This window comes from Heterodontus francisci, chromosome 15, assembly GCF_036365525.1.
Source record: "Heterodontus francisci isolate sHetFra1 chromosome 15, sHetFra1.hap1, whole genome shotgun sequence".
NCBI lineage: Eukaryota > Metazoa > Chordata > Chondrichthyes > Heterodontiformes > Heterodontidae > Heterodontus > Heterodontus francisci.
In genome coordinates, this window is record NC_090385.1 from 52,876,813 (window position 1) to 52,904,629 (window position 27,817).

Here is a 27,817-nt window from a genome sequence, read left to right on the forward strand (position 1 = left end):
ATCACTGCGTCAACTTCACCTCATCAATTACTGCGTGGCCCCATTAATCAGCACAAAAAAACCAACGCGCGGGGAGAGCGAGGAAAAAAAGGAGCAGCTTTATAGCATTTCCAGTTTTATCATTCCAATTCTTGCCAATCAAACTGAAAAAAGGTTCGCCCAGCTGGTAAGGATGCTGATTCAGACAATATCAGCCCCGATCCTAATATTTTATATTTAATTTTTCTATGTGAAGTCTTTTGCCAGCCGATTGTGGTTTCATCGGTGGATAAGGGCTCCATATCCCTTTAAGCGTGAAAAGATCCTTTTGTGAAGAATTGTTTCACTTCCGTTAATAATACAAAGAGGTATCCAATATGGCAAATCAAGTGGCGGCGAATGGCGAGACCCGAGGCTTCACGTCTAAAAAGGTGTCCACGGATTATGAATCGTCTTTGGAGCTCTCGGTGCAAGCGCGGATATTTAAAATTATTGTAATCGGGGACTCCAATGTTGGTAAGACGTGCCTGACCTTCAGGTTCTGTGGAGGAACGTTTCCCGACAAGACCGAAGCCACCATAGGGGTAGATTTTCGAGAGAAACCGGTGAATATAGAAGGAGAAACGATCAAGGTAACTAGCATTATGATAGACGTATTGTCCAAGATTGATTTTAACATGGTCAACTAATGTGTTTTCCTTCAGTGGATGGGGGTGATAACTGTACTTCCCCATTGGCGAAATATTGACTAGCTCAGCCTCCTTGCTTTCATGACTATGCCATTCTTGCTGGGAGAAGATCACTAGGAGGCACACCAGCGTTCCAGTGATGTCTTCATTTCAAACTTCCCTGATGGGATGATGACCATGGGACAGAAAGTCACATATCCAAACTTGCCCATACCTATCTTTGTGACATTGTCGCAGTGTAGTTGGAAGCATAAAAGTACAAAGGGATATTGATAAAGTGAGTGGGCAAAACTGTGGCAAATAGATTTCAATGTAAGTGAATGTGAGGTCATTCACTTTGGATCTAAAAAGGATAGAACAGGGTACTTTCTAAATGATGCAAAGCTAGAAACAGTGGAGGTCCAAAGAGACTTCAGGGTCCAGGAATATACAAGGAGAGCAAATCAATGGAAGCATTAGTGGAGTACAGAAAGTGTAGGATGGAGCTTAAGAAAGCAATTAGGAGAGCAAAGAGGGGATATGAGAAAGCTCTGGCTGGTAAAAGGAGTGAAAATCCCAAGGTATTCTATAAGTATATTAATAGGAAGAGGATAACCAGGGAAAGAGTGGGACCCATTAGGGACCAAGGGGGAAATTTGTGGGTGGAGCCAGAGGACATTGGTAGGGTGTTGAATGAATACTTCACATCTGTCTTCACCCAAGAGAGTGAGGATGCAGATATGGAACTTCGAGAGAGAGAGAGAGAGACTGTGAGGTTCTTGAGCAAATTGTCATAGGGAGTGACAAGGTATTGGAGGTTTTGGAAGGCTTAAAAGTGGACAAATCTCCAGGTCTGGACAATTTGCGTCCCAGGATGCTGTGGGAGGCAAGGGTGGAGGTTGCAGGGGCTCTGATCCTAATTTTTAATTCCTCTCTGGCCACGGGGGAGGTGCCAGAGGACTGGAGAACAGCTAATGTGGTCCCACTATTTAAGAAAGGTTGTAGAGATAAGCCAGGGAACTACAGACCAGTGAGGCTCACGTCAGTGGTAGGGAAACTATTGGAGAAAATTTTGAAGGAGAGAATCTATCTCCACTTGGAGAGGCAAAATTTGATTAGGAATAGTCAGCATGGCTTTGTCAGAGGGAGGTCATGCCTAACAAATTTGATTGAATTTTTTGAGTATGTGACCAAGTGTGTAGATGAGGGTAGTGCAGTTGATGTAGTTTACATGGATTTCAGCAAAGCCTTTGGCAAGGTCCCACATGGGAGACTTATCAAGAAAGCAAATGCACATGGTATACAAGGTAACTTGATAAGGTGGATTCAAAATTGGTTTAGCTGTAGGAGACAGAAAGTGATGACAGACGGCTGTTTTAGTGACTGGAAGCCAGTGTCCAGTGGCGTACCACAGGGATCTGTGCTGGGTCCCCTATTGTTTGTTATTTATATAAATGACATAGATGACTATGTGGGGGGTAGGATCAGTAAGTTCACGGATGACACAAAGATTGGCCGAGTGGTTAACAGTGAGGTGGAGTGTCTTAGATTACAGGAAGATATAGACGGGATGGTCAAATGGGCAGAAAAGTGGCAGATGGAATTTAATGCTGAAAAGTGTGAGGTGATACACTTTGGAAGGAGTAATGTGACACGGAAGTATTCAATGAATGGCCTGACACTGGGAAGTTCCGAGGAACAAAGGGACCTTGGTGTGTTTGTCCATAGATCTCTGAAGGCAGAAGGGCACCACAGGGTGGTGAAAAAGGCATATGGGACACTTGCCTTTATCAATCGAGGCATAGATTTCAAAAGCAGGGAGGTCATATTGGAGTTGTACAGAACTTTGGTAAGGCCACAGCTGGAGTACTGTGTGCAATTCTGGTCACCACATTATAGGAAGGATGTGATTGCATTGGAGGGGGTGCAGAGGCGATTCACCAGGATGTTGCCTGGGATGGAACATTTAAGCTATGAAGAGAGGTTGGATAGACTTGGGTTGTTTTCACTGGAGCAGAGAAGACTGAGGGGTGACCTGATCGAGGTGTACAAGATTATGAGGGGGGTGGATAGGGAGCAGCTATTCCCCTTAGTTGAAGGGTCAGTTACAAGGGGACACAAGTTTAAGGTGAGGGGCTGGAGGTTTAAGGGGATTTGAGAAAGAACTTTTTTACCCAGAGTGTGGTGACGGTCTGGAATGCCCTGCCTGGGAGGGTGATAGAGGCAGGTTGCCTCACATCCTTTAAAAAGTACCTGGATGAGCACTTGGCACGTCATAACATTCAAGGCTATGGGCCAAGTGCTGGCAAATGGGATTAGGTAGACAGGTCAGGTGTTTTAATGCATTGGTGCAGACTCGATGGGCCAAAGGGCCTCTGCTGCACTGTATTATTCTGTGATTCTGTGAAAATAGTTCATTAAAATGTCATGGACAGGTACAGAAAATAATCAAAATGGCAAATGAGATGCTGGCCTTTAATAGCTGGAGACTAGAATACAAGGGAGTGGGAATCATGCTTCAACTATAGCTAGCCCTGGTTAGACCATAGCTAGAGTATTGTGAGTAGTTCTGGACACCACACCTTAGGAAGGATATGCTGGCCTTGGAGGCAGTGCAAGATAGGTTTACCAAAGTGATACCTGGACTCCAGGGTTAAGAGGAGAGATTACACAAACTAGGGTTGTATTCCCTGGAGTTTAGATAGTTAAGGGGCGATTTGTTCAAAGTTTTCAAGACATCTAGGGAACTGATTAGTTTTTCTCTCTATGTACTATTTCTGCTGGTTGGGAAGTCTAGAAATCGGGGAGATACTTAAAAATTAGAGCCAGACCTTTTTAGGAATGAAATTAGGAAATGCTTCTGCACATAAAGGGTGGTGAAAGTTTGGAACTCTCTTCCACAAGCAGCAATTGATAGATCAATTGTTAATTTTAAATTAATTTTTGTTAGCCAAAGATATTCAGGGATATGGGACAAAAGCAGGTATATGGAGTTAGGTCACAGATCATCCATGATCTCACTGAATGGCAGAACAGGCCTGAGGGGCTAAATGACCTACTCCTGTTCCTATATCTACCCTAATCAGAGTTCTAAATGTTTGCTGTAGGGAAGTCTTCCTCAACATGCTGATTAGGAGCAACAAGATTTAATCAGTGTTAAAATGTGAATACTTTAATAAGGTTGATCCATTTTTGAACACAGTACATTTTTCACATTTTGATTAGCTTTGTAAAAAAAAAAATGCTGCCATACTGCTAAATCAGTACAGAACAAATATCAGAGAATGTCTACTGAAACTGTCCCATTATCTGGTCAAACTGCACTTCACAAACTACAGCAAGTTTGTGGTTATTGAGACAAAGTAGAGATATTCAAGCCATAAAGACCGTGCAGAGAACTGAGTTCTGTAGAATGATTGATTGGAGACACTAGGGCCTCTTCATCCTTGACATCAGGAATCGAAGCCCTCTCAAGATAGTAAGTAAAGAAAAGGGTAAAATGGGAACCCAACTTCAGATTAAACCATAAGTCTTTTATACAGAGTGGTCACCATGTGAGATGGTCTTCTGGTTACAGTCATGGAGGCAAATCTCTTGGAATCATTTAAGTGGCAGTTGGATGTTCTAATAGGGGGAAAGTGTAGCTTTTACTGAATGAATGAGCTAAGATGGGCCAGCTGGCCTTCCTTGTCCATATTTATCTTGTGATAAATACCCTGAGAATAAAACCACAATGGTGTGCAGTTGTGATGTTTTGGAAGGATACTTTTGGCTTTTTGGGTGCAAGTAGGTGTGCCTTCTAGTTCCTTCACGTTCTAGTGGCAAAAATCAATAAATTTATCTGTCAGTTGTGCAACTAAAGATTGTGTACAGAATTGTTTCCTTCTCTTTCCCTCTATGGCAAGTACTGTTGGGGTTCCATAAAGTAAATGTTCCATCACTGGAATCTTGTCGGTGCTCACCTATTGACCACTTAATTCTTGAATGGGATTAAAGCAGAACTCTCTGCTGGTGGGCTATTGAGAATTGTAAAAGAAACAGTAAATCAGATTTAACAAAAAAGTGCAATAACTTGCACAGCAAAGAAATTGAATTCTTAATACAGTGGAAAAACATGAATGCTGTGTACTGGATAAATCATTTTCAAATGGACCATCTGATTACTTGATGCAAAAATAAAATAGTCACTCTACACTGCGAACAATGCAAATTGCAGGTTATTACCACTCGCTGTGTAAAACAAAAGCTTCCTCACATACCCTGGCATCTCTTGCCCGTGACCTTAAATCTGTGTCCCCTTGTCCTTGTACGATTAGCTAATGGGAACAGCTTTTCTTTGTCTTTCTCATCTAAACCTGTCAGAATCTTGTAAACCTCTATCCAATCTCCCTTCAATGTCCTTTGCTCCAAGGAGAACAACCCCACCTTCGCCAACCTAATCTTGTAGCTAAGATGCCTCATCCTTGGAACCATTGTGGTAAATCTCCTCTGCACCCTCTTGAGGACACTCCCATCCTTCCTAAAGTGTGGTGACCAGAATTTGACACAAGAGTTGTGGTATAACTAGAGCTTTATAAAGGTACAGCATAACTTCCCTGCTTTTGTACTCAATACTGCTTATTTATGAAGCCCAAGTTTCTCATGCTTTGCTAATTACACTCTTAATGTCTTGCCACCTTCAAAGATCTAGGAACATGAATCCCCTCTGTCCCTGAACTCTTTAGAACTGTGCCATTAAGTATATATTGCCTCTTCCTATCCCTTTTGCCAAAATGTATCATCTTACACTTCTCTGTATCAAATTCCATCTGCCACTTGTCTGCCAATATTTGAATGTTTATGGTATTTTTATTTATAATTTATTTTATTCCTCTGTTATTGTATCCATTAAGAGCATGACCTTTTAGAATGATATTCACTGGTGTAATCACACAGCTGTTTTGCTTTGTTTTGTCAGGATCCTGTTATCTTTAGTTCAAACTGCTCATTTAAATTTGCACCATCCTTGTTTCATCGGTTGTGTATGAGGCATTGACATTGGTGCAGATCTACCACAGCACTATAACATTAACACAATATTGCAGTAATTATTTTCTCTTTGTCAGTAATTTTCTCACCTCATCTTCTTTTCCAAACACGGTGATTGTGATTCCATGAGCACCTCTATCTTGCTCACTGACAGTTATTCATGTATAAAGCTTTACAGTGAGTACTGCCAGGTTTTTTGACCACAGGGAACCTCCTGACACCCAAACCTGTCTTCACCTGATATGTGCTCACATGTGCACTTCGATCAAAGGTCACTGGATAGCAATCAGGAATGGGAATGTACCGAATGGATGATCCATCTCTGCCTCCTCCTGAGGACCCCACCATCGCACATGCCAGTCTTCAGACAATTCATGCCACTCCATGTGATAGCAAGAAACAGTTGAAGGCACTGGATACAGCAAAGGCAATGGGTCCTGACAAAATCCCAGCTGTGGTACTGAAGACTTGTGCTCCAGAACTAGCCATGCCCTTAGCCAAGCTATTCCAGTATAGCTGCATCACTGGCATCTACCCAACAATGTGGAAAATTGTCCAGTTATGTCCTGTCCACAAAAAGCAAGTCCAATCCAGCCAATTACCACCCCATCAGTCTACTCTCCATCATTAGGAAAGTGATGGAAGGTGTTATCAACAGTGCTATCAAGCGGCATTTACTCAGCAACAACCTGCTCACCGATGGTCAGTTAGGGTACAGCCAGGGCCACTCAGCTCCAGACCTCATTACAGCCTTGGTCCAAACCTGGAGAAAACAGCTGAATTCTGGAGGTGAGGTGAGCGTGCCCTTGACATCAAGTCTGCATTTGACCAAGTGTGGCATCAAGGAACCTTGATGTGGGAATTAGGTTGATCCTCTGGTTTAAGTCAAACCTAGCATAAAGGAAGTAGTCTGTGCCCACATGTAGCAAGATGTGGACGACATTCAGGCTTGGGCTGATAAATAGTAAGTGACATTTGTGCCAGGCAATGAACATCTCCAACATGAGAGAATCTAATCACACCCCCTTGACATTCAACACCATTACCATTGCTGAATCACCCATCATCAACATCCTGGAGGTTACCATTGACTAGCAACTTAACTGGACAAGCCATATAAATACTGTGGCTACAAGAGCAGATCAGAGGCTGGGAGTTCTGTGGTGATTGGCTCACCTCTTGACTTCTCAAAGCCTGTCCACTGCTTACAAGGCACAAGTGAGGAGTGTGATGGAATACTCTCCACTTGCCTGGATGAGTGCAGCTCCAACAACACTCAAGAAACTCAACACCATCCAGGAGGAAGCAGCCCACTCGACCACCTTAAGCATTCACTCCCTCCACCACTGACGCACAATGACAGCAGTGTGTACCATCTACAAGATGCACTGCAGCAACTCGCCAAGGCTCCTTCAGCACCTTCCAAACCCAGGACAAGGGCAGCAGATGCATGCGAACACAACCAAGTGCGAGTTCCCCTCCAACTCGCTCACCATCCTGACTTGGATCTGTGTTGCCGTTCCTTCATTGTCACTGGGTCAAAATCCTGGAACTCCCTCCCTAATAGCACAGTGTGTGTACCCACACCAGATGGATTGTAGCTGTTCAAAGTGGCTCGCCACCACCTCCTGAAGGGCAATTAGGTATGGGCAGTAAATGCTGGCCAAGCCAGTGACACTCTCATCCCAAGAACAAATAAAAATAAAGGCATTCACACTCACATTTTCATTCCTTAACTTATTGAGGCAATTGTTCTTCCCTCTAATATTACCTTGGCAGAGATCAACTAACATCACAAATAATGGATAAAACTTGGGACATTCCTGGTGTATCACTGAAGCACTGGGGGAGCCCCATTATGATTTTTTAAAGTATGAAATCAGTGGTGAATTGAAACTGCACGCCTCCAATTCATGGCACTGCACCTATTCAATTGACAATCAGTGCTTCTGATCTGCTTCAGCTGGGCTGCTACATACAAGGAGATTAGCACAATGATGGGTTTACCGAGGAGAAATTCCTACTTCAACCCTAATTAAGGGGACAGCTGGTGAAATTGACATTGTTATTTGTATAGTTTCCTGTTGATTTGTTGAGATATTCAACACATCTATGATAAGCTTTCAGCTTTTTTCAATATGTATTGTGCCATGATAGATGTCTTTGAAACTTGTTCTGCAATGGTAGCTGCTCCATAAAATATTATGAGCTGTCATCATGAGTGACCAATGCTGAGGAGAATTAAGAAGGAATTTCTTTCATGATTCACCTCCCCCTCTCTGCCAGTCCTTGCTTGTTAGGCAATCCAGTCTCTCTTTGTGGTTTTTGCTCCTATTTTTTTGAGCTTCTTAGTGCATGTATGTGTTCAGCTGGACCAGGAGCAACTATAGTGCAAGGTAAATAAAAGCAAAATACTGCAGATGCTGGAAATCTGAAATAAAAACAAGAAATGCTGGAGTAGGTGGAGGTGAGAATCTGATTTCTTTGAAGATGTGCCAAACTGCTTTTAATGTAGGCGTCACTTCAAACAGCCACAGTTGTGACACATTATTGTTCCCCATACAGCAAACTTGTGTTTGCAAGTCACTCAAGGGTTTAAAATGGCAAAGCATCTCTGAGGTCTTTTTGTATGTGCTTGGTTTTGTTTAATATGTAGCTTAGAGTTTTGTACACCTAGGTGTATTGCAGCAATACGTTTCCAGGTACAACAGTATATATTTAATTGAATGCAATGTAATAGAATTCAGGTGGAACTTTTCATCAAATGGATAATAGACTTGTCGAATAAGCTACTTGAGGAAGGCCACTTAAACAATGCAAATCATTTGGTGACCGAATCTTGCCTGCAGAGGATTCACTTCTCTGAGCTTTTTCCCACTGCCTTTGCCAAGGAACATTCAACCCAGTATTTGGGGTGGAGAAATACTCTTGAAATTAAAGTCACAAGAAAGATTCCAAATGGTGGTATAGATATAACAATGTGCTACATAAATGTTATTAAAAAGAAAAACCCTTTGTTCAGTTAACATTCTTCCTCATCTAAGGGCTGGGAGGCAGGCAGCCTACTCCAAACTCTTTGAGAATTCTGACATTTACTAGGAGATGAGTAAGAGTGGTTAAATGGCAAAGTTCTTTATAAGAAAACGCCTAACCTTAGTGCCACCTCATGATGAGACTGAGAATTTTGGGGGAATTCCACCACAAGTTCTAAGCACTCTGTGGTGCATTAATGGAAGTTACAGTTGCAAGTATAATGACCAGTTCCCATTGTAGACTGGCCAAAACACTAATTCTATTTTTTTTTCAATGCTAAGTTGTCTTTAACAATGTAGTTAAGTGACACAGTAACATAACATTTTGGTTTGTTTACATGCTGTGTCATGCAGTTCAGTCCACAAGCTCTGAACAGATGTGAAGTGTTTTTCTGGAGGGAGAACAAATTGGAGGTCATTGTTGTGCGCATCTGAGCTTCTGACTTGAGTGGTATTGGTAGGAACCTGGCAAGTTCCAACTCCCTTTGTCTGCCTATGGACAGCCTCTGGCTAGTTACTGTTCACTGCTGTCATGCACTGAACAGTAAAATATAGCTTTATTGAAATCAATTGTTTTAAGCTTCAGAAAAACATTTCTTACTAAAATATGCTGGATTCTTATCTGTTAAGAAAAAGTGTGAGGAAAACCTGGATTTTATCCAGAATGAAAGATGAACAGGAGAAATAAAGCATTTTTTCTAAAAAAAAAAACTACTAGCAATCCTAAAACGAGATGAGAAAGGCAACTGCTACTGGATGTAGGATTGTCAACTCTCATTGGATGTATTCCTGGAGGTTTGAGCATTTGATTGATCACATGACACAAGCCTACATTTTCCAAATGTTATTGATTTACCTTCTAAAGATGAGTCTCCTGTAACTGAGTGTCTTTGCTTCTGGTTTTCATGCCAGCAGTTGTCGCATGCTGTAGTGTGCCTAATCGGAAAATGAGCTCAGTCCGCAAGCAGGACCCTGAGCTTCCGGTTGCTTGCCATTTCAACACTCCCCTCCCCCACCCCCCCTCCGTTCTCATGCTCACATCTTTATCCTGGGCTTGCTGCAGTGTTCCATTGAACATCAACGCAAGCTCAAGGAACAGCATCTCATTTTCCGATTAGGCACACTACAGCCTGTCGGACTGAACATTGAGTTCAATAATTTCAGAGCATGACGGGGCCCCCCATTTAACTTTTATTTTTTGTTATTTTTTCTTTTCTACATTTTTTCCAATTTTTTTTCTTTTGTTCATTTCATTGTAGTTTGTTCAGTTGGCTTACCCATTTTTTTTCATGTTTGTACTTGCTGCTGCTCAATCTTCAGTTCGTTAACACCCTACCTGTACTAATGCTTTGTCTTTCAACACACCATTAACATATTGTTTGCCTTTGCTCCATGACCTCTTGGTCAGCTATGTGGCCTTGTCCAATCTACACCTCCTTTGTTATCTCTTGCCCCACCCCCGGCTCACTTGCTTATAACCTTTGACATTTCTTATATTTGCTAGTTCCGAAGAAGGGTCACTGACCCGAAACGTTAACTCTGCTTCTCTTTCCACAGATGCTGCCAGACCTGCTGAGTGGTTCCAGCATTTCTTGTTTTTATTTCAGATTTCCAGCATCCGCAGTATTTTGCTTTTATATTAGAACGCTCTGGTGTTTCATTCCTGTCCTGTGATGACTTGGTTAATGCAAGCTGAAGTGGTGAGGTGTACAATTGGTAGGTTATGGAAAGAGAAAAATATCACCTAGGACTCTGAGTCCTAATAAACATTTAGTGACCTCTGATACAGAGTATGCCTTTCTGCAGATTGCTTCGGTCTTGGCTTTGATGCCTCTCCTTCCAATTGTTAAAAATAGCCCAACTACACTGAAGCGAGTTGTCGCAGCCCTACCATTCCCACTCCAGCTGAGATCAGTTTACTCAGCACAGGTTAAGAATTAATCAGGTACTTTCTGATGTGGATGCGTCACTCTGCACCATGTGATATATTCCTGAGCCCTTGGATGAAATCAACTTGCTAATTGCTGAAACATGATTGTCATGTTTTAAGCAGAAATGTCAGGCTTACAAGACAGTGATTCATGGTTGTGATGGATTTTTTTTTAATAATAGGTAATGCCTTTAAATATTAACCCCTCCCCACCAATGTCAATAGTCTAGTCACTAGCACACTCCTGTGCCAAATCTGCTGAACTGCCTACTGCTGACTTCTGAAGGAATCCAGCTTTTGCCGTACGCACTTTTTGCAAAAGTGTTGCTTGTGTTAGGATGTTGTGCTATGGTATGGTAAGATTCCAATTTATATCTTCAGTATTACAAGTAGAAAGCTCCTTGTTTGAGGAAGTGAGGGAAAACTGTCCTAACGATAACTCCAGGTTAGCTTGTGTCGATGCTTAGAAGCTTGCTTGTATTATGTGGCAAGAATCTAGAAAGGGAGGAAAAGTGGAAGTGAGCAAGATAACTGTTAAATACAGACCCTTGAAATCTGTATGAAGCCATGCAGTACACTAATTAACATGGAAATCTATCCATTGTTAAAACAGATTTTGCACCTGCAGGATGGAAACACATTGCTGACCTTTTGGATAATGATTTCGATTATTGCAGGTTAGATATTCTTCCTCTCCTCACTCTATAACCAAGCTGCTGTCTGGGCTCCCTGCTGTGCTATCTCTCAGGCAGATGAGCTGATGCTGCCATTTTAAGTCATTGACCTGAAACTGCATTTACTTAACAGGATTACTCCTAATGAGAAGCTCAGTGTTATGTTTTCTACTCTGAACTTGGTATGTAAATACCAGGTGAGATATGTGGAAGCACCGTGAGCAAAAAGATGATTGTCTCTTTTTAAAAAATTCTTTCACAGGATGTGGGCATTGCTGGGTAGGCCAGCATTTGTTGCCCATCCCTATTTGCCCTTGAGAAGGTGGTGGTGAGCCACCGCCTTGAACCGCTGCAGTCCACCTGGTGTAGATATTCCCGCAGTGCTGTTGGGAACGAAGTTCCAGGTTTTTGACCCAGTGACAGTGCAGGAATAATGATGCAGATCAAATTCAAGATGATGTGTGACTTGGGAACTTGCAGGTGGTGCTGCTCCCATGCGTCTGTTATCCTTGTCTTTCTAGGCGGTAGAGGTCGCGGGTTGGAAGGTGCTATTGAAGGAGGCTTGGCGAGTTGCTGCAATGCATCTTGTAGATGGTACACACTGCAGCCACTGTGCACCTGTGGTGGAGGGAGCAAATGTTTAAGTTGGTGGATGGGGTGCCGATCAAGCGGGCTGCTTTGTCCTGGATGGTGTAGAGCTTCTTGAGTGTTGGAGCTGCACTCATCCAGGCAAGCAAGTATTCCACCAAACTCTTGATTTGTGCCTTGTAGATGTTGGACAGGCTTTGGGGAATCAGGAGGTGAGTTACTCACCCCAGAATTCCCAGCCTCTGATCTGTTGTTGTAGCCACAGTATTTATATGGCTGGTCTAGTTAGGTTTCTGGTCAATGATAACCCCCCAGGACGTTGATGGTTAGTCTACTGTGATGTTATACTGTTGTCTGCACCTCCAGTGGCTCTGGTTTATCCAGCATCAATTTGAATGTATTATATCGCAGATATGACCTCTGTGTAGCTGTGTAGTCAGGCATTGGTTGGTCAGTAACAGGTTATTTACCTTGGCCATGACATTCTTGTTGTTTCTGTTCCAGAGGGTACATTTCAGTTGGTCTGTATAGTGACCTGCAAAAAGAAGCTGATCCCTCGTTAATTGTGTGTATGTTTGAGCTGCTAATTGGAGACTGGGGCCTTGTTAGCTTTGATCCCACTGTGCACTTCAAAAGTGCTGTTATCCAAAGATTGGCTAGCATGGATGCAGAAGACTACAGTAGTGTGGGGATGAAAATAATTTTTTTTAGTTGCTTGATTATGTTCTGATAGTCTGAGTTGCTCTATTGAATGTTTCTGGTTTATTCACCACTTGCTCCCTATTTTGTGTTTTGTGTATGACTGGTCACATTTACTCTGCATTATGTAGTAATGGTATGAGATTTCAATAGTATCTCAAACTTTTTTACCCTGGTTTATGGAATGTGAAAAATTAGATGGTCTTTGGAGGGGAGATGATGAGCTTGAATTTTCCAAATCCACCCAACCAGGGCCAATTTGCATTTTGGTCCAGTTGAGCCGATTTGATGAATGGCTAATTCATATTTGAAAATTGTTTTAAGAAACAGTTCTATAATAAATCAGGCTCCCGGGACTGTGGAATCAGCTATTTTAAAAATTTGCAGCAGAAATCAAAGGTGCATCACAACAATTACAATACTGGTTTATAGGAACAGGATCAGCATCTCAGCCTGTCAGTGGCCAGGTAAGATGCTACTATTTATATTGCATTTAAAGGGGGAATGCTGCCTCTGTAGGTGTAGCAAAAGCCCAGCTCATTAGAGTTGCTCTTGTATCGATTTATCTTTTTGTGAACTGTGAGAAGGGTAATGTAGAACTTCAAAAGGACATAGACAAGTTGGAATGGCCAGACAGGTGGCAGATGAAGTTCAATGCAGAGGAATGTGAAGTGATTCAGTTTGGTAGGAAGAACATGGAGAGACAATGTAGAATAAAGGGTGCAATTCTAAAGGGGGTGCAGGAGCAGAGGGACCTAGGTGTATATGTGTATGTGTCATTGAAGGTGGCAGGACAGGTTGAGAGAGTGGTTAATAAAGCATACAGTATCCTGGGCTTTATTAATAGGGGCATAGAGTACAAGAGCAAGGAAGTTATGTTGAACTTGCATAAGACACTAGTTTCAACCTCAGCTGGAGTATTGCGTCCAATTCTGGACACCGTACTTGAGGAAAGACATGAGGGCATTGGAGAGAGTACAGAAAAGATTCATGAGAATGGTTCCAGAGATGAGGAACTACAGTTATGAAGATAGATTGGAGAAGTTAGGATGTTTTCCTTGGAGAAGAGAAGGCTGAGAGGTGATTTGGTAGAGGTATTCAAAATCATGAGGGGTCTGGACAGGGTGGATAGAGAGAAACTGTTCGCACTCGTGAAAGGATTGAGAACAAGAGGGCACAGATTTAAAGTATTTGGTAAGAGAAGCAAAAGTGAGATGAGGAAAAACTTTTTCACACAGCGAGTGGTTAAGGTCTGGAATGCACTGCCTGAGAACGTGGTGGAGGCAGGTTCAATTGAAGAATTCAAATTAGACAGTTATATGAAAAGGAAGAATATGCAGGGTTACGGGGAGAAAGCAAGGGAATGGAACTGAGGGAGTTGCTCTTTCAGAGAGCCAGTGCAGACACGATGGGCCAAATGATTTATGTGATTCAGTGATTTTTACTGTACATTGCTGGCAGAGCTGTTGTTGACAGTCGTGCTGTAAATTGGTCATGCCTTCAGCAGGACTGTGTACTCCTAGTTTTCTTTGTGACTTCCATTTGCTTGGTAGCCCACCGCAATCCCATGGATCTATTTTCTGTGGCACAGGCAAAATCCAGCTTCTGTGGGCAGTTAATATTCCAGGAAAACAGTTTGGAAATATGCCTCGTGGTCTAATGTTAATTAGAACCATAGAAAAATTTCAGCACAGGAGGAGGCCATTCAGCCCATCATGTTTTTGTTTAAATCAAAATTGAAATACTACAGTTGCTGAGTCCCAAGGAAAGATCTTAAGACTTGAAACGTTGACTGACTTATGTTTTGCTACAGATCTGCTGAGTATTTCCGACTTTGTTTTTGTTTGGTTTGTCTCTCTGGTCTTGTGATGCTCTGACTGTTAGATGGTATTCCAGCTGAGGTCTTCAAAGCTGGTGGGCTTTTGCTCACTTAAAGACTCCATGTATTCATCCTACTGTCATGCTAGCCCCCTACCTGCCAAAAACGAAGCACATTAATGTTGTAATGAACGATTTTAAACTGTTACTGGAGTGCAGAAAGGACTTGTTGAACAGATCAGCCGTGGCTGGAAAAGACATTTGCATATTAACAGACAGTGCTTGGAAAGGACAAAGGACCATTGCCTGATGCATTCAACCCACAATGAACCTTGATCACCAGGTATTGTGTGTAAGAGGAGCATTCCAGAGACTGCTAAAGTGATATAATCCAAGACGTGGTCAGTCCAGTTAGTCACATGACTAACCTTCTTGGCAACCAGAGTTTTTCTGAATTGTACAAACAGTTTAAACTGAGTGTCTGTTTGCTCCTGGATTGAGAAGATCTCTCCTATCTGCTCCCATCTCTTTCTTGCAAGCCTCTGAATCCATTGAAGACACATGAACCCCAAGAGAGAAAAGTCTCCTGCAGCGAACAAGGTTTAAGAAGAATACTGGGCCCCAAAGAAAAGCAAGATCTGCCTACAATCAAGGACTCTACAGTGAGCTCTAAGATCTGTAACAAAAAACCCTCTTCAGGTATTGCCTCAAACTTTTCCACTTTATTTTTCTTTTTTCTGTCCCTATCTGCTTGTGTGTATCACGTATGCATGCTAGCGTGGGCGCGTCATGTATCCTTAGGAGTTAAACGAATTAGAGTTTAAGTTTAATAAAATTTAAATTTTTCTTCTTTGAACCTAAGAAAGCCTGTTTGTACTGGTGTCTTTGCCTTATAATTGGAAATTGGTGAACAAGGATTCACTAAGGAGGAGCTAAAAAACAGTGTTTTTAAAAATTAAACCCTGTTGTGGTAAGACCAGATGAAGACTGAGAGGGACCCCTAGACCCCTTTCTCACCTGGATTTGGGAGGAAAATGAACTCTTACCCTGACTTCAGGAATGCGACAATTTTAACTATCTTCAAGAAGGGAGATAAATTGTGCTGTGGGAATTATCGAGGTATTTTCTTCTTGTCCATAGCAGGGAAAATCCTGACGCACAATCTCCTGAATCTCCTATCGGCTGAGTAGTGTCTCTTTAATTTCCTCTTTAAGTTGGGGAGGAATGCAAACTACCAAAGAATCATCCTTATTTTTAATCATCGACAGGGAGGGGCTTTCTTTATCGTGGTGCTGAAGCGCTGTGGAGTTTGCCCACCAGGTGGGCTGTGGTAGTGGACACCCCTGTTTGTGCCATTCTATGACCTGAGTATATGGAGTGAACAAAGTTTGGAGTTCTGTCAAATCAATGGCTTTTGTTTTAGTAGCAAATGCTTCAACAGTTGCCTGGGATCTGAATTTATCCATCACCCAGCCTGGTACTGGTAATCCATTCTGTGCGGATTTCTTAGCAAGCCAATCAACTGCATTGTTACCCTGGGTATTTGGTGATGAATCTTTCCGATGGATTGCTACCTTTCCTATATGACAGGACAACTCATTCCTGGAGCACTTCCCGTAGCTTATGGAGGAGACCATAATGTAATAAAGGTTTACCATCTGATGAACAATACTATCAGACCAAATTTAGTTGCTTCAGACCCTGTGTAGTGGACAGTGGTGATGACAGCTATCAGTTCTGCTTGTTGAGATGAATGGGCGGGACTTGGAATCCCCTTGTCTGATCAGGAGTGTCATTGCCAACTATGGCACACCTGGTTTTGGGGTGGCTGTCAGCATAGTAGGAGGAGCCGTCCATGTACACATTTCGGGCTTTTGGAATTGTGCAGGCTTTTACTGGGTTTAGTTTAATCTCCAACACAGGTAACTGATACTGGTGTGGACTTCCCTCATAAGCAAGCGTCAGGGGAAAAAGAGTTGAGAGTTGTTCGTGTGGGGTGATGTCCAGGTCTAGCTGCAGTAACTCAAGTGACCGTTTGCTGAACCATTGAGAAGACACTTTAGTATCACTTTGTTTTAATAGAAGATTTAAGGGGTGTGTGTGTGGTGAATGTAAAATCACTTTCTGTAGTCCGGTGATGTAAGTAAAGTGACTGACTACCCAGAAGGTATCTAGTAGGTGATGTTCACATGCTGAGTATGTATTCTCTGCCCCTCTCAAAATACGGGAGGTGTATGTGATAGGGTGCAACGTGCCATTTATCTGCTGTTTCTGACTTAAAACTGCTGTCATACTGGAAGGGGTGGAACCAACTTCCAGGTGGAAAGGCCTGCTAGAGTCTGAGGAGATAAGGGCAGTAGCCTGCATTGTTGCCTGTTTTAAGACATTCACTGATTCTATGTGGCTATCACCCTGTGCTGGTCGAATATCTTCCTCATCACCTTTCAATAGTTCATACAGTGGCTTGGCCAAATCTGCAAAGTTCGGGATAAAACTTCTCTGATATTCCACTAACCTCAAAAAGGATCGCAATGCCGTCTTCGATACAAGCAATGGGAGTCACTGAATAACATTGACTTTGTGCTGATCCGGACTGAGTCCCGTAGCAGAGATTTTTACCCCGAGAAGGTGACTTTACTCTGCACCAACTGAGCCTTTTTCAGGTTCACCTTCAATCCCACTTTCTGTAACAGATTGAAAAGCAACAAATGCTCTTCGACAGTTTCTGTAGCAAGGAGGAGGTCATCTGCATATTGGAGGAGAACTGATGCATTTAAAAATGCCTTCACAGCTTGTGCCATATGCTGGTGGAATATTGACAGTTGTGGAAGTCTTGTGGTAGACACGTAGAAGTATACCCTTGCCCCTCAGATGTAAAAGTGAATTTATTGTGGTCTGCCTGAGCAACTGGGATACTCCAAAACCATTCACTATGTCAGGAGTAGAGAAAATGGTAGCTTTGGTAGGGACAGATGTTAACAGCCAAGGAGCCTGACTAACGGTCGGGCCCTGTCGTGGTGTAGCTTTGTTTAATGCTCAATATTAAGTCTCCATGAGTCATCTGGCTTCCTAACAGGCCATATAGGAGAGTTAGTAGTGAAAGATCCTTTACATAATACCCCCTGTTTTTCCAATGAGGCAATGACTGTTTGCAAACACGGAATACTCTCCCTCTGAATAGGGTACTGTTTACAGGCATGATATGGCGAGTCATTAATTTAAACTTCACCAGCCGTCCTTCCACAATCGTGTTTAGACTCAGCAAAAGCTGCTACATGATCAGTGATTAAAGCATTAACAGCAGGCAGCGAGTGAGTCAGTAAAGCAGTCAGTTCAGGCTGTTTAATGGCAAATACTGAGTGAGCCTCTGAGATTTGTACAACATCCTCTGGTCCTGAACTAACCCATAAACAGTTTTGATTGTAATCCATAATAGCTGTCATGGAGAGTATCGCTACCCAAAATTGCCTTTTCATTGGACATACACAGATACACGGGTTCAAGAATCTGTACTGGGATCATATCCAAAGTAATAGTGGTACTGTCTCCTGGGTAAGCCGAAACTTTAGTGCCTGTAACACTAGTGATGGTGAAGCAACTTTTCCCCGCCACAAAATGGCGCGCAGGTTGTGGGGTGTGTACGAATGTGACGGATGAACCGGTGTCTATGAGCATATTTTGCCGTCGGCTCCCAGGCAGCAAAGCAGAAATAACTGGTTGGCCATGGCCGTCTCAACTGATCCCCACCTCAGACCAGGCCGGCGCGCCTGACTCAGTCAGTCGGAGTTTCCAGTTCCATTCGAAGTAGGCGGAGGTGTGCTTGTAGTTTGCGCCAAGGGATGTCCTGATGCCTGGACAATAATAGCAGACATGTTTTCCAAATTAGAGGCCAATGCATCTATTTTAGTTTCTACGGTATTAGGTGGTCGTGAGGCATAAGGAGGTGGATTTGGGCGTTGATAATTGTTAAATCTCCCTGGCCTGGGTCCTGACCATTTACTGCTCCAGCAGTCATTGGCATAGTGCCCTGACTTGCCACAATTATAGCACACTCCTGACTGTTTAAGGAGTGGTGCAGACAGAAGGGCGCGGGAGCCTTCTACAATTTGGACAGGTTTCTCTTTCTGGGAATCCTGGCTCTGGCTTTTAGCATACATCCACGCAGCGTTTGCTTCATGTAGGAGATCAGTCCAGGGTGAGTTGTGGCTAACCGTATGGCCCAGGGCTGTTCGTAAGGAAGGCTGTGTATTTTTCAGACATACCTTTTTAAAAGCAGCTTCATCTTTTCCATTTTAGAACATTAACATTGGGATTTCCCTGCATCATCTCGTAAATAGTGTATAGTCAATCACCGAATGCAGTAAGGTTTTCAGCAGGGCCCTGTTTAGTTTGACATATCTTTTTTCACAGGTCTATGTTATCTATTCCAAAGCAGTTTGTAAAGCAGTGATCGTCATTCAGGACAGTATCCCGGTTAAAAACATTAAAAGGGAGACTACCTCGCAAGTCTGAGGTAAGGGCTGACAAGATAACATTCATTGTCTTCGAGATTGGGGTGGTAATGCTGAAATGCCTGCAAGTGCCGTCTTAGGTCTATGGTGTTAGAGAAATCTCCAAGCCTGTTTGTGAAGAAGACACTGAGACTAGGATGCTTTGTTCAGATTGTTTATTGCTTGTCACAGAGCTTACTTCTGCTCTCTAAACAACACCACCAACCAGTGCTGGCTGGCTCTTTATATATACACACTTGAATACAATTAACTAATTAACACCCAACTCCTGTTCACCCTATTTCTTGAACTACCAGGTATTTATCATCCATTAACAGAACTTTAGACACTAACATATGGACATGTTTGTGGGTTGATAGGTCCTAATTGTTGAATACTTGCCTGTAGTTCTGAATAATCTAAGGGTTGGGATTGTTCATATGTACCTGTCCACAGGACTATGGGTGGAATTGCTCCTTGCCCCTCATTCCCATTTTCTGGTGGTGATTTTTGTGGATTTGCTCCTAGTCCCGTGGCTGAGGTATTAGGAACCACTTGAGTTCTAATAAGGACACTAACTGGGTTTTCTGTACTTGGGAAATCAAGTGGAGTTTTCTCTTCACGGGAGATATTCGAGACTTCCTCTTTGTTCCTATTAAAATAGGTTGGAGTACCTGATGTAAAAGGAGAGGGTAGGGGAGGATATAAATTTTCACTAAATTCATCAAATTTCGGGTTATAATCTGGGTATGGTTACTGCTGCTATTTGTTTTCCCAGCTGTTTTTCTAACTGGTGAATGGTAACGTGACAGTGTCGGCGATTTGCCTCTCTTTGGGGGCACTGATGAGCTTCTCTTGAGGCTCCCCGTGAATCTTCCAAATGTCTAGTGAGGTGGTTATTATCTTTGGTGAGGGTGTCTAATTGACATTTGGCTTCCTCAAGATTCTGCAGCTCTGAGCCTGTCTGGACAGCATTTACACTTTGTTGTTGCAATATTGCCACAGATGAGGCTACTTGACTCCGCTGGAGCTCGATCTGATGTTGCTCTGACATCTGTTTTGGCTGCTCTGATATTTTTTCTTGCTGCTCTACTATTTTGTCATCCTTTGCTAGGATAGCCTTGTTATCTCACTGCGTGCAGTATGAGACTGCAAACGCGATCAAACTCATCGCTTTATCTAACTTCCATTTCTTAGCCTGTTTTCTGATGAATTTGACTGTATCCTAAAGAGATGCCCTTGGGTCTGTAGCCAGACACCCCATTAATCATGTCTGTATCTGTGTACTACCACAGTTTTATTTCTAACCTTGCTTTCCACTTTGTCCAAAGATCCCCCTCAGGCATTTTGGTGTTCTTAGAGAGACACTGTCAGTTGTTTTAAAAAAAAAATGAAGATGCAAACCCTGGTGTGTGCTTCCTTATACTCAACAATACCTGGTTTCAATTATTAGGCAGACTCCCATCTGGGATGCCAATTGTAGCTTTCCTGCTATTTTCGGGATCCAATTTAATCCAACAAGGGTGACTTGTCCGTGACTACAATAAACCACTATGGGTACAGGTATATGTTGGTTATAAGTGTAGCAGATTTATTAAGTAGTTTATATTCAGTGCAACGAAGTAATACTTAACAAAGACAACAATCTTGGTCTATTCCTCAGAACGTCGGCAGTAGCCCTCCCAGTGACTATGGTGCAGTCTCTCTTACTCTTGCCGTGTTCTGTTGACTGAAGATTTTCTTCTTTCTTCCTCTGAGTTTTTCGTGCTGCCTCTCATGTTCAATAGCTGTTCTTTTATATCCCTTTTCTCCTTTGAGCCTACGTGGCAACTGACAATTGCCTGGGCTATCTCACTCATTGTGCTGGATTTATAGCGGCCTCGACGTCTGGATTTGTGGTGGGGGGAGTTGTAAATGAAGACCCATGGATCTCGGCGCTGGCAGGGCCTGGTCCGATACTAACGGCCGCGACGAGACCTCGTGGTAGCGCCCCCACTGCTCGGCAACAGGATCACCATTTAAATATTTAAATCACCTGAATTAATGAGTCTCCCGTTGCCTCCTGATGTCGCGCCATGATTTTCATCCTTACGGCCGGCACTGCCGTGCTTTCGGATCCAGGTCTGGAGAAACGAGGCACAACACTGGTGGGGAGGTGGGAGGAGGTAGTTTCTCAGTGTGGGATGGGGGAATAGGGACTGGGGTCAAATGAACATCATGCATGTAGGGGATGGTGGGAAGGGTTATAGTTTAAAGTTTGTGCAGTTTTTGTGGGGGGGGGGGGGGGGGGGCGCGGACAGGCCAGATTGTGAAGCTAATTGTTTTGGGGAGGAAAGGGCAAATAATATTGGGAGGGTGGGAGAGGGGCAAAAGAAATGATTTATTTTAATTCATTTTCACTTTAAATATTTAAATATCCCGGTAGGGCAGACAGCCCTTTAAAAATGGCATCAGCACCTACGCACAGGCAGCTGATGCCATTGCCGGAGACGGACAGTCTGCCCCCTCCAGGTGATCGGGTGGGGGGGGCGGGGGGCGCGGCCCACCCCAGCTATTTAAATGAGTTGCCGTGCTTGGAATCTCAGCAGCTCTTTGGCTCAGGCCGCCGTTTTTTTCGCCCACTGCCGAAATTGGCAGCAGGCTTATAGAATTCAGCCCATTCTGTTTTATCATAATTTTTTAAAATTTTAACGTTAAATTTATGCTTAATTTTCTTGTATCACTTTGTTCCATTTTCTTGCAACTTAGTTATTCCTTATCTAGAAATTTCATACAAGCAGTGGTTAAATGAGTTACAGCAATGCCTTTTACACTAGTGCTAACAGATCTTAGAAGCTTTAAACCTTCAGTTTTAATTGTAACTTAATTAATGCTCTGTTTTTCATTATCTGTTAGCTTCAAACATACCACTACATTCTTTTCATATTTAATTCAAGGTTTGTTTCTCGCTGCTAGTTTTTAAAAAATATAACCTTGGCTCAGCATCAGGCTTGCTTCTCAGCCTCATACCATGTTTAACTGAGCTTATACATAGTTACTTTAACAATATTTTAAAGCATTTTTATTTCTCATAATTATTTCTAATTAAGCTTATACATTTTAAGACATTACACCAAGCAGTGAACTTATCTTACACAGCTGTGCCAGCTCAGCCTTCTACGAACTACGGCAGCGAATGTTTGACAACAAAGACCTCCGCAAGTCAACAAAAGTCCGAGTATACAGAGCGGTTGTCGCCACACTCCTGTATTTCAATGAGACCTGGGCTGTGTATAAGCAACACCCAGAAGTGCTAGAAAAATTCCATCAGCAATGTCTCCTCCGGACTCAATGGAAGGACCGTCAAAGAAACACTAGTGTCCTTCTTGAAGCCAGCTCCTCAAGCAATCAGGCAAAACAAACTTTGATGGACAGGACACTGTGCCGGATGGCTGAAACCCGTCTCCCTCGCCAGGTCCTGTTTTCTCAACTCTCAAATGGCCAGCATTCCGGGGAGGACAAAGAAAACGTTTCAAAGACGCTCTGAAGCTCTCTTTGACTTTTTTTTTTAAGAACATTACAGCGCAGTGCAGGCCCTTCGGCCCTCGATGTTGCGCCGACCTGTGAAACCATCTGACCTACACTATTCCATTTTCATCCATATGTCTATCCAATGACCACTTAAATGCCCTTAAAGTTGGCGAGTCTACTACTGCTGCAGGCAGGGCGTTCCACGCCCCTACTACTCTCTGAGTAAAGAAACTACCTCTGACATCTGTCCTATATCTATCACCCCTCAACTTAAAGCTATGTCCCCTCGTGTTTGCCATCACCATCCGAGGAAAAAGACGCTCACTATCCACCCTATCTAACCCTCTGATTATCTTATATGTCTCTATTAAGTCACCTCTCCTCCTCCTTCTCTCCAACGAAAACAACCTCAAGTCCCTCAGCCTTTCCTCGTAAGACCTTCCCTCCATACCAGGCAACATCCTAGTAAATCTCCTCTGCACCCTTTCCATAGCTTCCACATCCTTCCTATAATGCGGTGACCAGAACTGCACGCAATACTCCAGGTGCAGTCTCACCAGAGTTTTGTACAGCTGCAGCATTGACATTGATGTCTGGGAGGAGCTTGCTACCAGTCGTTCAAAATGGCGACAACTTGTCCATCAAGCTGCTTTGAATCCAAACTCCTTAAAGGTGTGGCAGAAAAGGAAGAAATCCTGCTTTCCGGATCCCACTACCACATGAGACGTCCTGCCCCATGTGCCCAAAGATCTGTGGGTCTAGAATCCACCTGTTCAGTCATCTGAAGACCCATGGCAGAAACTAGTGACCTTGAGTAGACGTCATCCTCGAATCAAGGGATAGCCAACAACGCTCTGACTGCTTGATTATTGGCAAATTTAGTTTGCAATAATCAAATTTGGTGAGCAGGTGGATAGAGTAGCAGTGATAGCTCCAGCAGGGACTGTGTAACCTGGTGAACAAAGCGTTAACTGCTGTGCTAGAATACAGGCTGCCTGTGTGATTAGATAATTCAATATTTTCGAGCAGGCCTTTCGATAATCAGTAGGCTGAGCACAAGGAACATTTGTGATGCTTTTGTGTAGTTCTATCAAGACGTGAATTAAACACAAGGGAGTTGTTGACTTGTCCTTTTTTTGAAGCAGTTATGGGACATATGTCTTAAAGATCAATTGCTCCTCCTAATCAGTACACAAGTAAAGTAACTACATTGAATTTAAAGCTGTCCAGTAGATATGCTATGAGCTCACCCTCCATGAATATCATTTGTGAGCTTGTCATCAGACTTCTCGAGTTGGGGATCCTCTCTGAAAAGAAAGAAGCAATTTGCATCATAAGGATGCAGTGGTCTCTGCCTCAATCAAGCCCTTGACAAAGTATTTTATGCTGAAAAAATCTGGTAAGGAAACTTCTAACCTCTTTTTACTCCTTTTTAGTAATTTTAAATATATGATCCTTCATCACTGACGCTCAAAGCAAAGGTAATAGCCATTTTCCAGTAACTCTATCAAAACTTTTTAAAAACATTTTTATTAAATATCCTCTGTCCTTCTTTACTACAATCGAAGCAGACTAGCATCTCAAGTCTTTCCTCATAACTAAAACTTCCCTACCCTGACATCATTCTGGTGAATCTCTGTTTTATAGTCAATGACTTTAATGCCCTTTCTTTCATGGGGACTAAAAATTGCACACTATACTCTAACTGTGACCTAATGTTTTGCATAAATATTTCCTTCATTTATTTATAAACCCAAAATCTTATTAGGTTTTTTTAACAGCTTTATCTCCCTGCTCTCCCACTTCCAGGGAATTATGTATTTGAACCACTGGGCCTCTCTGTTCACCATTATTCAGCATCTTTTGGTTGAGTGTGTTCTCCCATTCCTTGTTATTCTTCCTCTAAGATGCGTTATTTCACACTTATTCACAAAATGTAGCAGATGCAGTCACTCTATGTCTTCCTGAAGCCTTTTACTATCCTCCTCACTGTGCCAAATCTTCAATTTTTGTGTAGTCAGCAAATGTCAAGACCGTGTTCTCTATCATGTCCAAATTATCTACATATACAAAGATGACTGAGCACTGACCTTTGGGGTATGCCATTTCCAACTGAGAAATACCCATTTACCCTAACACATTTTCTAACCATCAACCAACTTTCCATTCATGCTGTTACATTTGCTTCAGTTAAGAATTTTTGTAACAAGCCTATCGTGAGACATCTTATGAAATGGGTTTTGAAAATTCTTAATGGTCACTTCAAATTAAATTAGAATTAGTCCATATATTACTAAATGTTTACTAATTTTATCTAGAAATATACATTTGAAATTTTTTTCCACAGCTGAGTTTAACTAACTGACCTATAGTTAGGATAAAAGCAAAATAATGTGGATGCTGGAAGTCTGAAATAAAAGCAGGAAGTGCTGGAAATATTCAGCAGGTCTAGCAGAATCTGTGGCGAGAGAAACAGAGTTAACGTTTCAGGTCAATGACCTTTCATCAGAAGTGGCAAAGGTTAGAAATGTAAAAAGGGATACACTTTTGGTAGCTCTGGGGGGGTGGTGTTTAACTATAGAGACCAAGAAGGTCACAGGTTTGATCCTTACTCTATGCTGAGTTAGGTGTTCAGATGGATGTTAACAGTCCATTGGCCCTATTAAAAGAGCAGAGAGATATCCCATTGTCTTCATCAACATTCCTTTTTAAACCAGCACCACCAAAAAAAAACCTAGATTAGCTGGGTGATCATCTCATTCCCTGCCTCAACGCTTGTTTAAAAGCTGTTCATTGCTAAAGTTTTTTTCAGTTCTAAAACAGGTCATTGGCCTGAAATGATAACTCTGTTTCTCTCTCCAGAAATGCTGCCTGACCTGCTGAGTGTTTCCAGCATTTTCTGTTTTTATTGCATCTCATTGCTATTTTGTGGGACCTTTGCTAAGGGTAAAATGCCTGCCACATTTGTCTATGTAACTGTACTGCATTTGAAAGTCATTGATTTTATGTGAAGTGCTACATACGTGACTTTCTTTGCCTTTCTCTATCTGGTGGTAGAACAGTTGATGCTACGTTTGGTCTTTCCTCCCCTGGACTATTGGCTGAAAATTTGGAAAATGCTTGTGCATGTATACATCCACCTTCATACCCACCAACCCGTGCCCTCAAGAAATTTCACATTATTTCATACATATAAAGAAGTCACTTTGTTCAGGATTGACCACTGGAGGGTTGCTGGTATCTGTAGAACTGCATTCAATCATGAGTCACTTTCTTCAAAAGAAGAGAGAAAATTACAAGAGTAGAAAAAAGTAGATAATTATTTTCACCATTTTCTATAATTTCTGCCTTTTTTCTTTTTTAGATACAAGTATGGGATACAGCTGGCCAAGAACGATTCAGAAAAAGTATGGTACAACATTACTACAGAAACGTACATGCTGTAGTGTTTGTGTATGACGTAACAAAATTGGCCTCCTTTGAAAATCTCAAAGCATGGATTCAAGAATGCAACAGCCACTCAGTTTCACCCAGTGTGCCAAAGGTCCTGGTGGGTAACAAATGCGATCTCACTAATGAGATACAAGTATCTTCCAACATAGCACTCCGGTTTGCAGACGCCAACAATATGCTTTTGTTTGAGACATCGGCAAAGGATCCAAAAGAAAGCGACCATGTGGAATCCATTTTTATGTCTCTGGCGTGCAAGCTGAAGGCACAAAAAGCTTTGACATTCCGAGAGATGGAGAAAAGAGATGGGAAAGTTAATGTGCAGTCAAATGCTAAGAATACATGTCCATGTTGAGTATCTTAGACTGAGGAGCTGAGACTGAAGCTTTTCACTGCTTGCATCAGTTTGTTAAAACTGCTTGTTCTGTATATGACATTTGACAAAAATTAGTGACCTTTTGGGGTTCCTAACACCAAAAAGCTCAACGTAATCAAATATAATAAATCTGTAACCCTTTCAGTGATTTAAACTAATTTAAAAATAAACATTGCCACCTGGAAAAGTACTTTTAAAAATACAGTGATGTGCAAGATAATAAGATGGTGAGATCGCATTGCCAACTGTGTTAAAGTTCAGGGTGTATGAAACATAAGGACTATTCTCACAATCTCCTGCTCTCTCTGGAAAACACATTGAAAGGGATTGCAGGTCAGAGATTAAGCAGCAGCATTGTAGCCCTGATTCTTCAATCTGTTCTCCCTGCTGAGTGCACAGCATTGTGGAATTACAGCAATGCAATTGTTCCATCATAGTCAATGGTTTGAGTTTTGGAGCATGTTGTTCTAGGAACTGAGATTCCTGAAAGCTACCACTTCTCTGGCAAGCCAAACCTCAGTATACGTTTATTGACAATGTTTGTGAATGGGTAAATGTTACATACCACATCATTTTTGGCTAGATATAAAAATGTTTATATGGGAGGGAGCAATCAATGAAAATATTATTAGTGGAAGTCTCTGGGATCTTCATTGAGATTTCAGATTCTGGGTCCTTTTCAGGCTTTCTGTTTAAGCCTCTTCTATTAAGTTGGCAGAGGCCTGGTCCAGCTGCATTATAGATTTTTGACAAACTTTGACTGAAGCTGGAACTGCTGAAGATAAACATGATGAATTGTGTGAATGATGAAGTTGCTTCAAATATCTCATGTTTTGAGTTTGTCAAGAAAGTAAAACTTTTAACTGGATGAATCAACGGTAATCTGGAGAGACAGCAACAACCAGGTTTAGTTTTGCCACAATATTTGACCCGAAGATAGGGTGATCAGATTATGTTTGCTGATACCAGATTACATCACTTTGAGCTCTGATCTAAGTGGCTGAAGAATGGTTCACTTTTTAGCTTTGTTATCAATTCTTCAAAAGTCAAGCTTGGTAATGTTCTATTTGCTTTGAGAAATGAAATAGTCACAGAAAGCTGAGTATGTGATATAGGGAAGGGGAAAGAATTGCACTTAGTACAATTTTGGTCCAATTTTTTGATATGCCAAGCACTTTAATCCACTACAAAGGGTGCTTGGTTTAGTTAAGAGATTAAATTTCTCTTAGAATGAAACAGCTAGATCTCTGAGAAGATAAAACATTGACATCTACTCTGGAGACTAAGATATTGAACAGTGGGTTTAAATAGACAAGTTGTAATTATTCTGTAGCCTCTCTTCCCCCAGACTTGCGGGCTATTTCTACTGATGGTGCATAAAATATATCTTCACATTTCAATGCTACTGGACCCACATTTGGAAATGTGTTGAGCAGATGCTTTGGGTAATACAGTCAAACAAGATTCAGTGACTCAACTCTACAGTTTGATGGCATTGGAGCTGAATCTAAAGTAAGTGTTAGGGATGTTGTAGTGATGGAAGTAATGTACTGTAGTTTGTGTAAATTCTTTATA

At 42.1% G+C, this 27,817-nt stretch overlaps 1 protein-coding gene across 1 annotated transcript; it reads left to right on the forward strand.

The window, feature by feature from the left end:
• On the forward strand, positions 1 to 27,817 carry rab33a (RAB33A, member RAS oncogene family). The gene is made up of 2 exons (XM_068047965.1): positions 1 to 611; positions 25,781 to 27,817. The coding sequence occupies exons 1-2, from the start codon at positions 357 to 359 to the stop codon at positions 26,219 to 26,221; spliced, it is 696 nt and encodes a 231-aa protein (XP_067904066.1). The 5' UTR covers positions 1 to 356; the 3' UTR covers positions 26,222 to 27,817.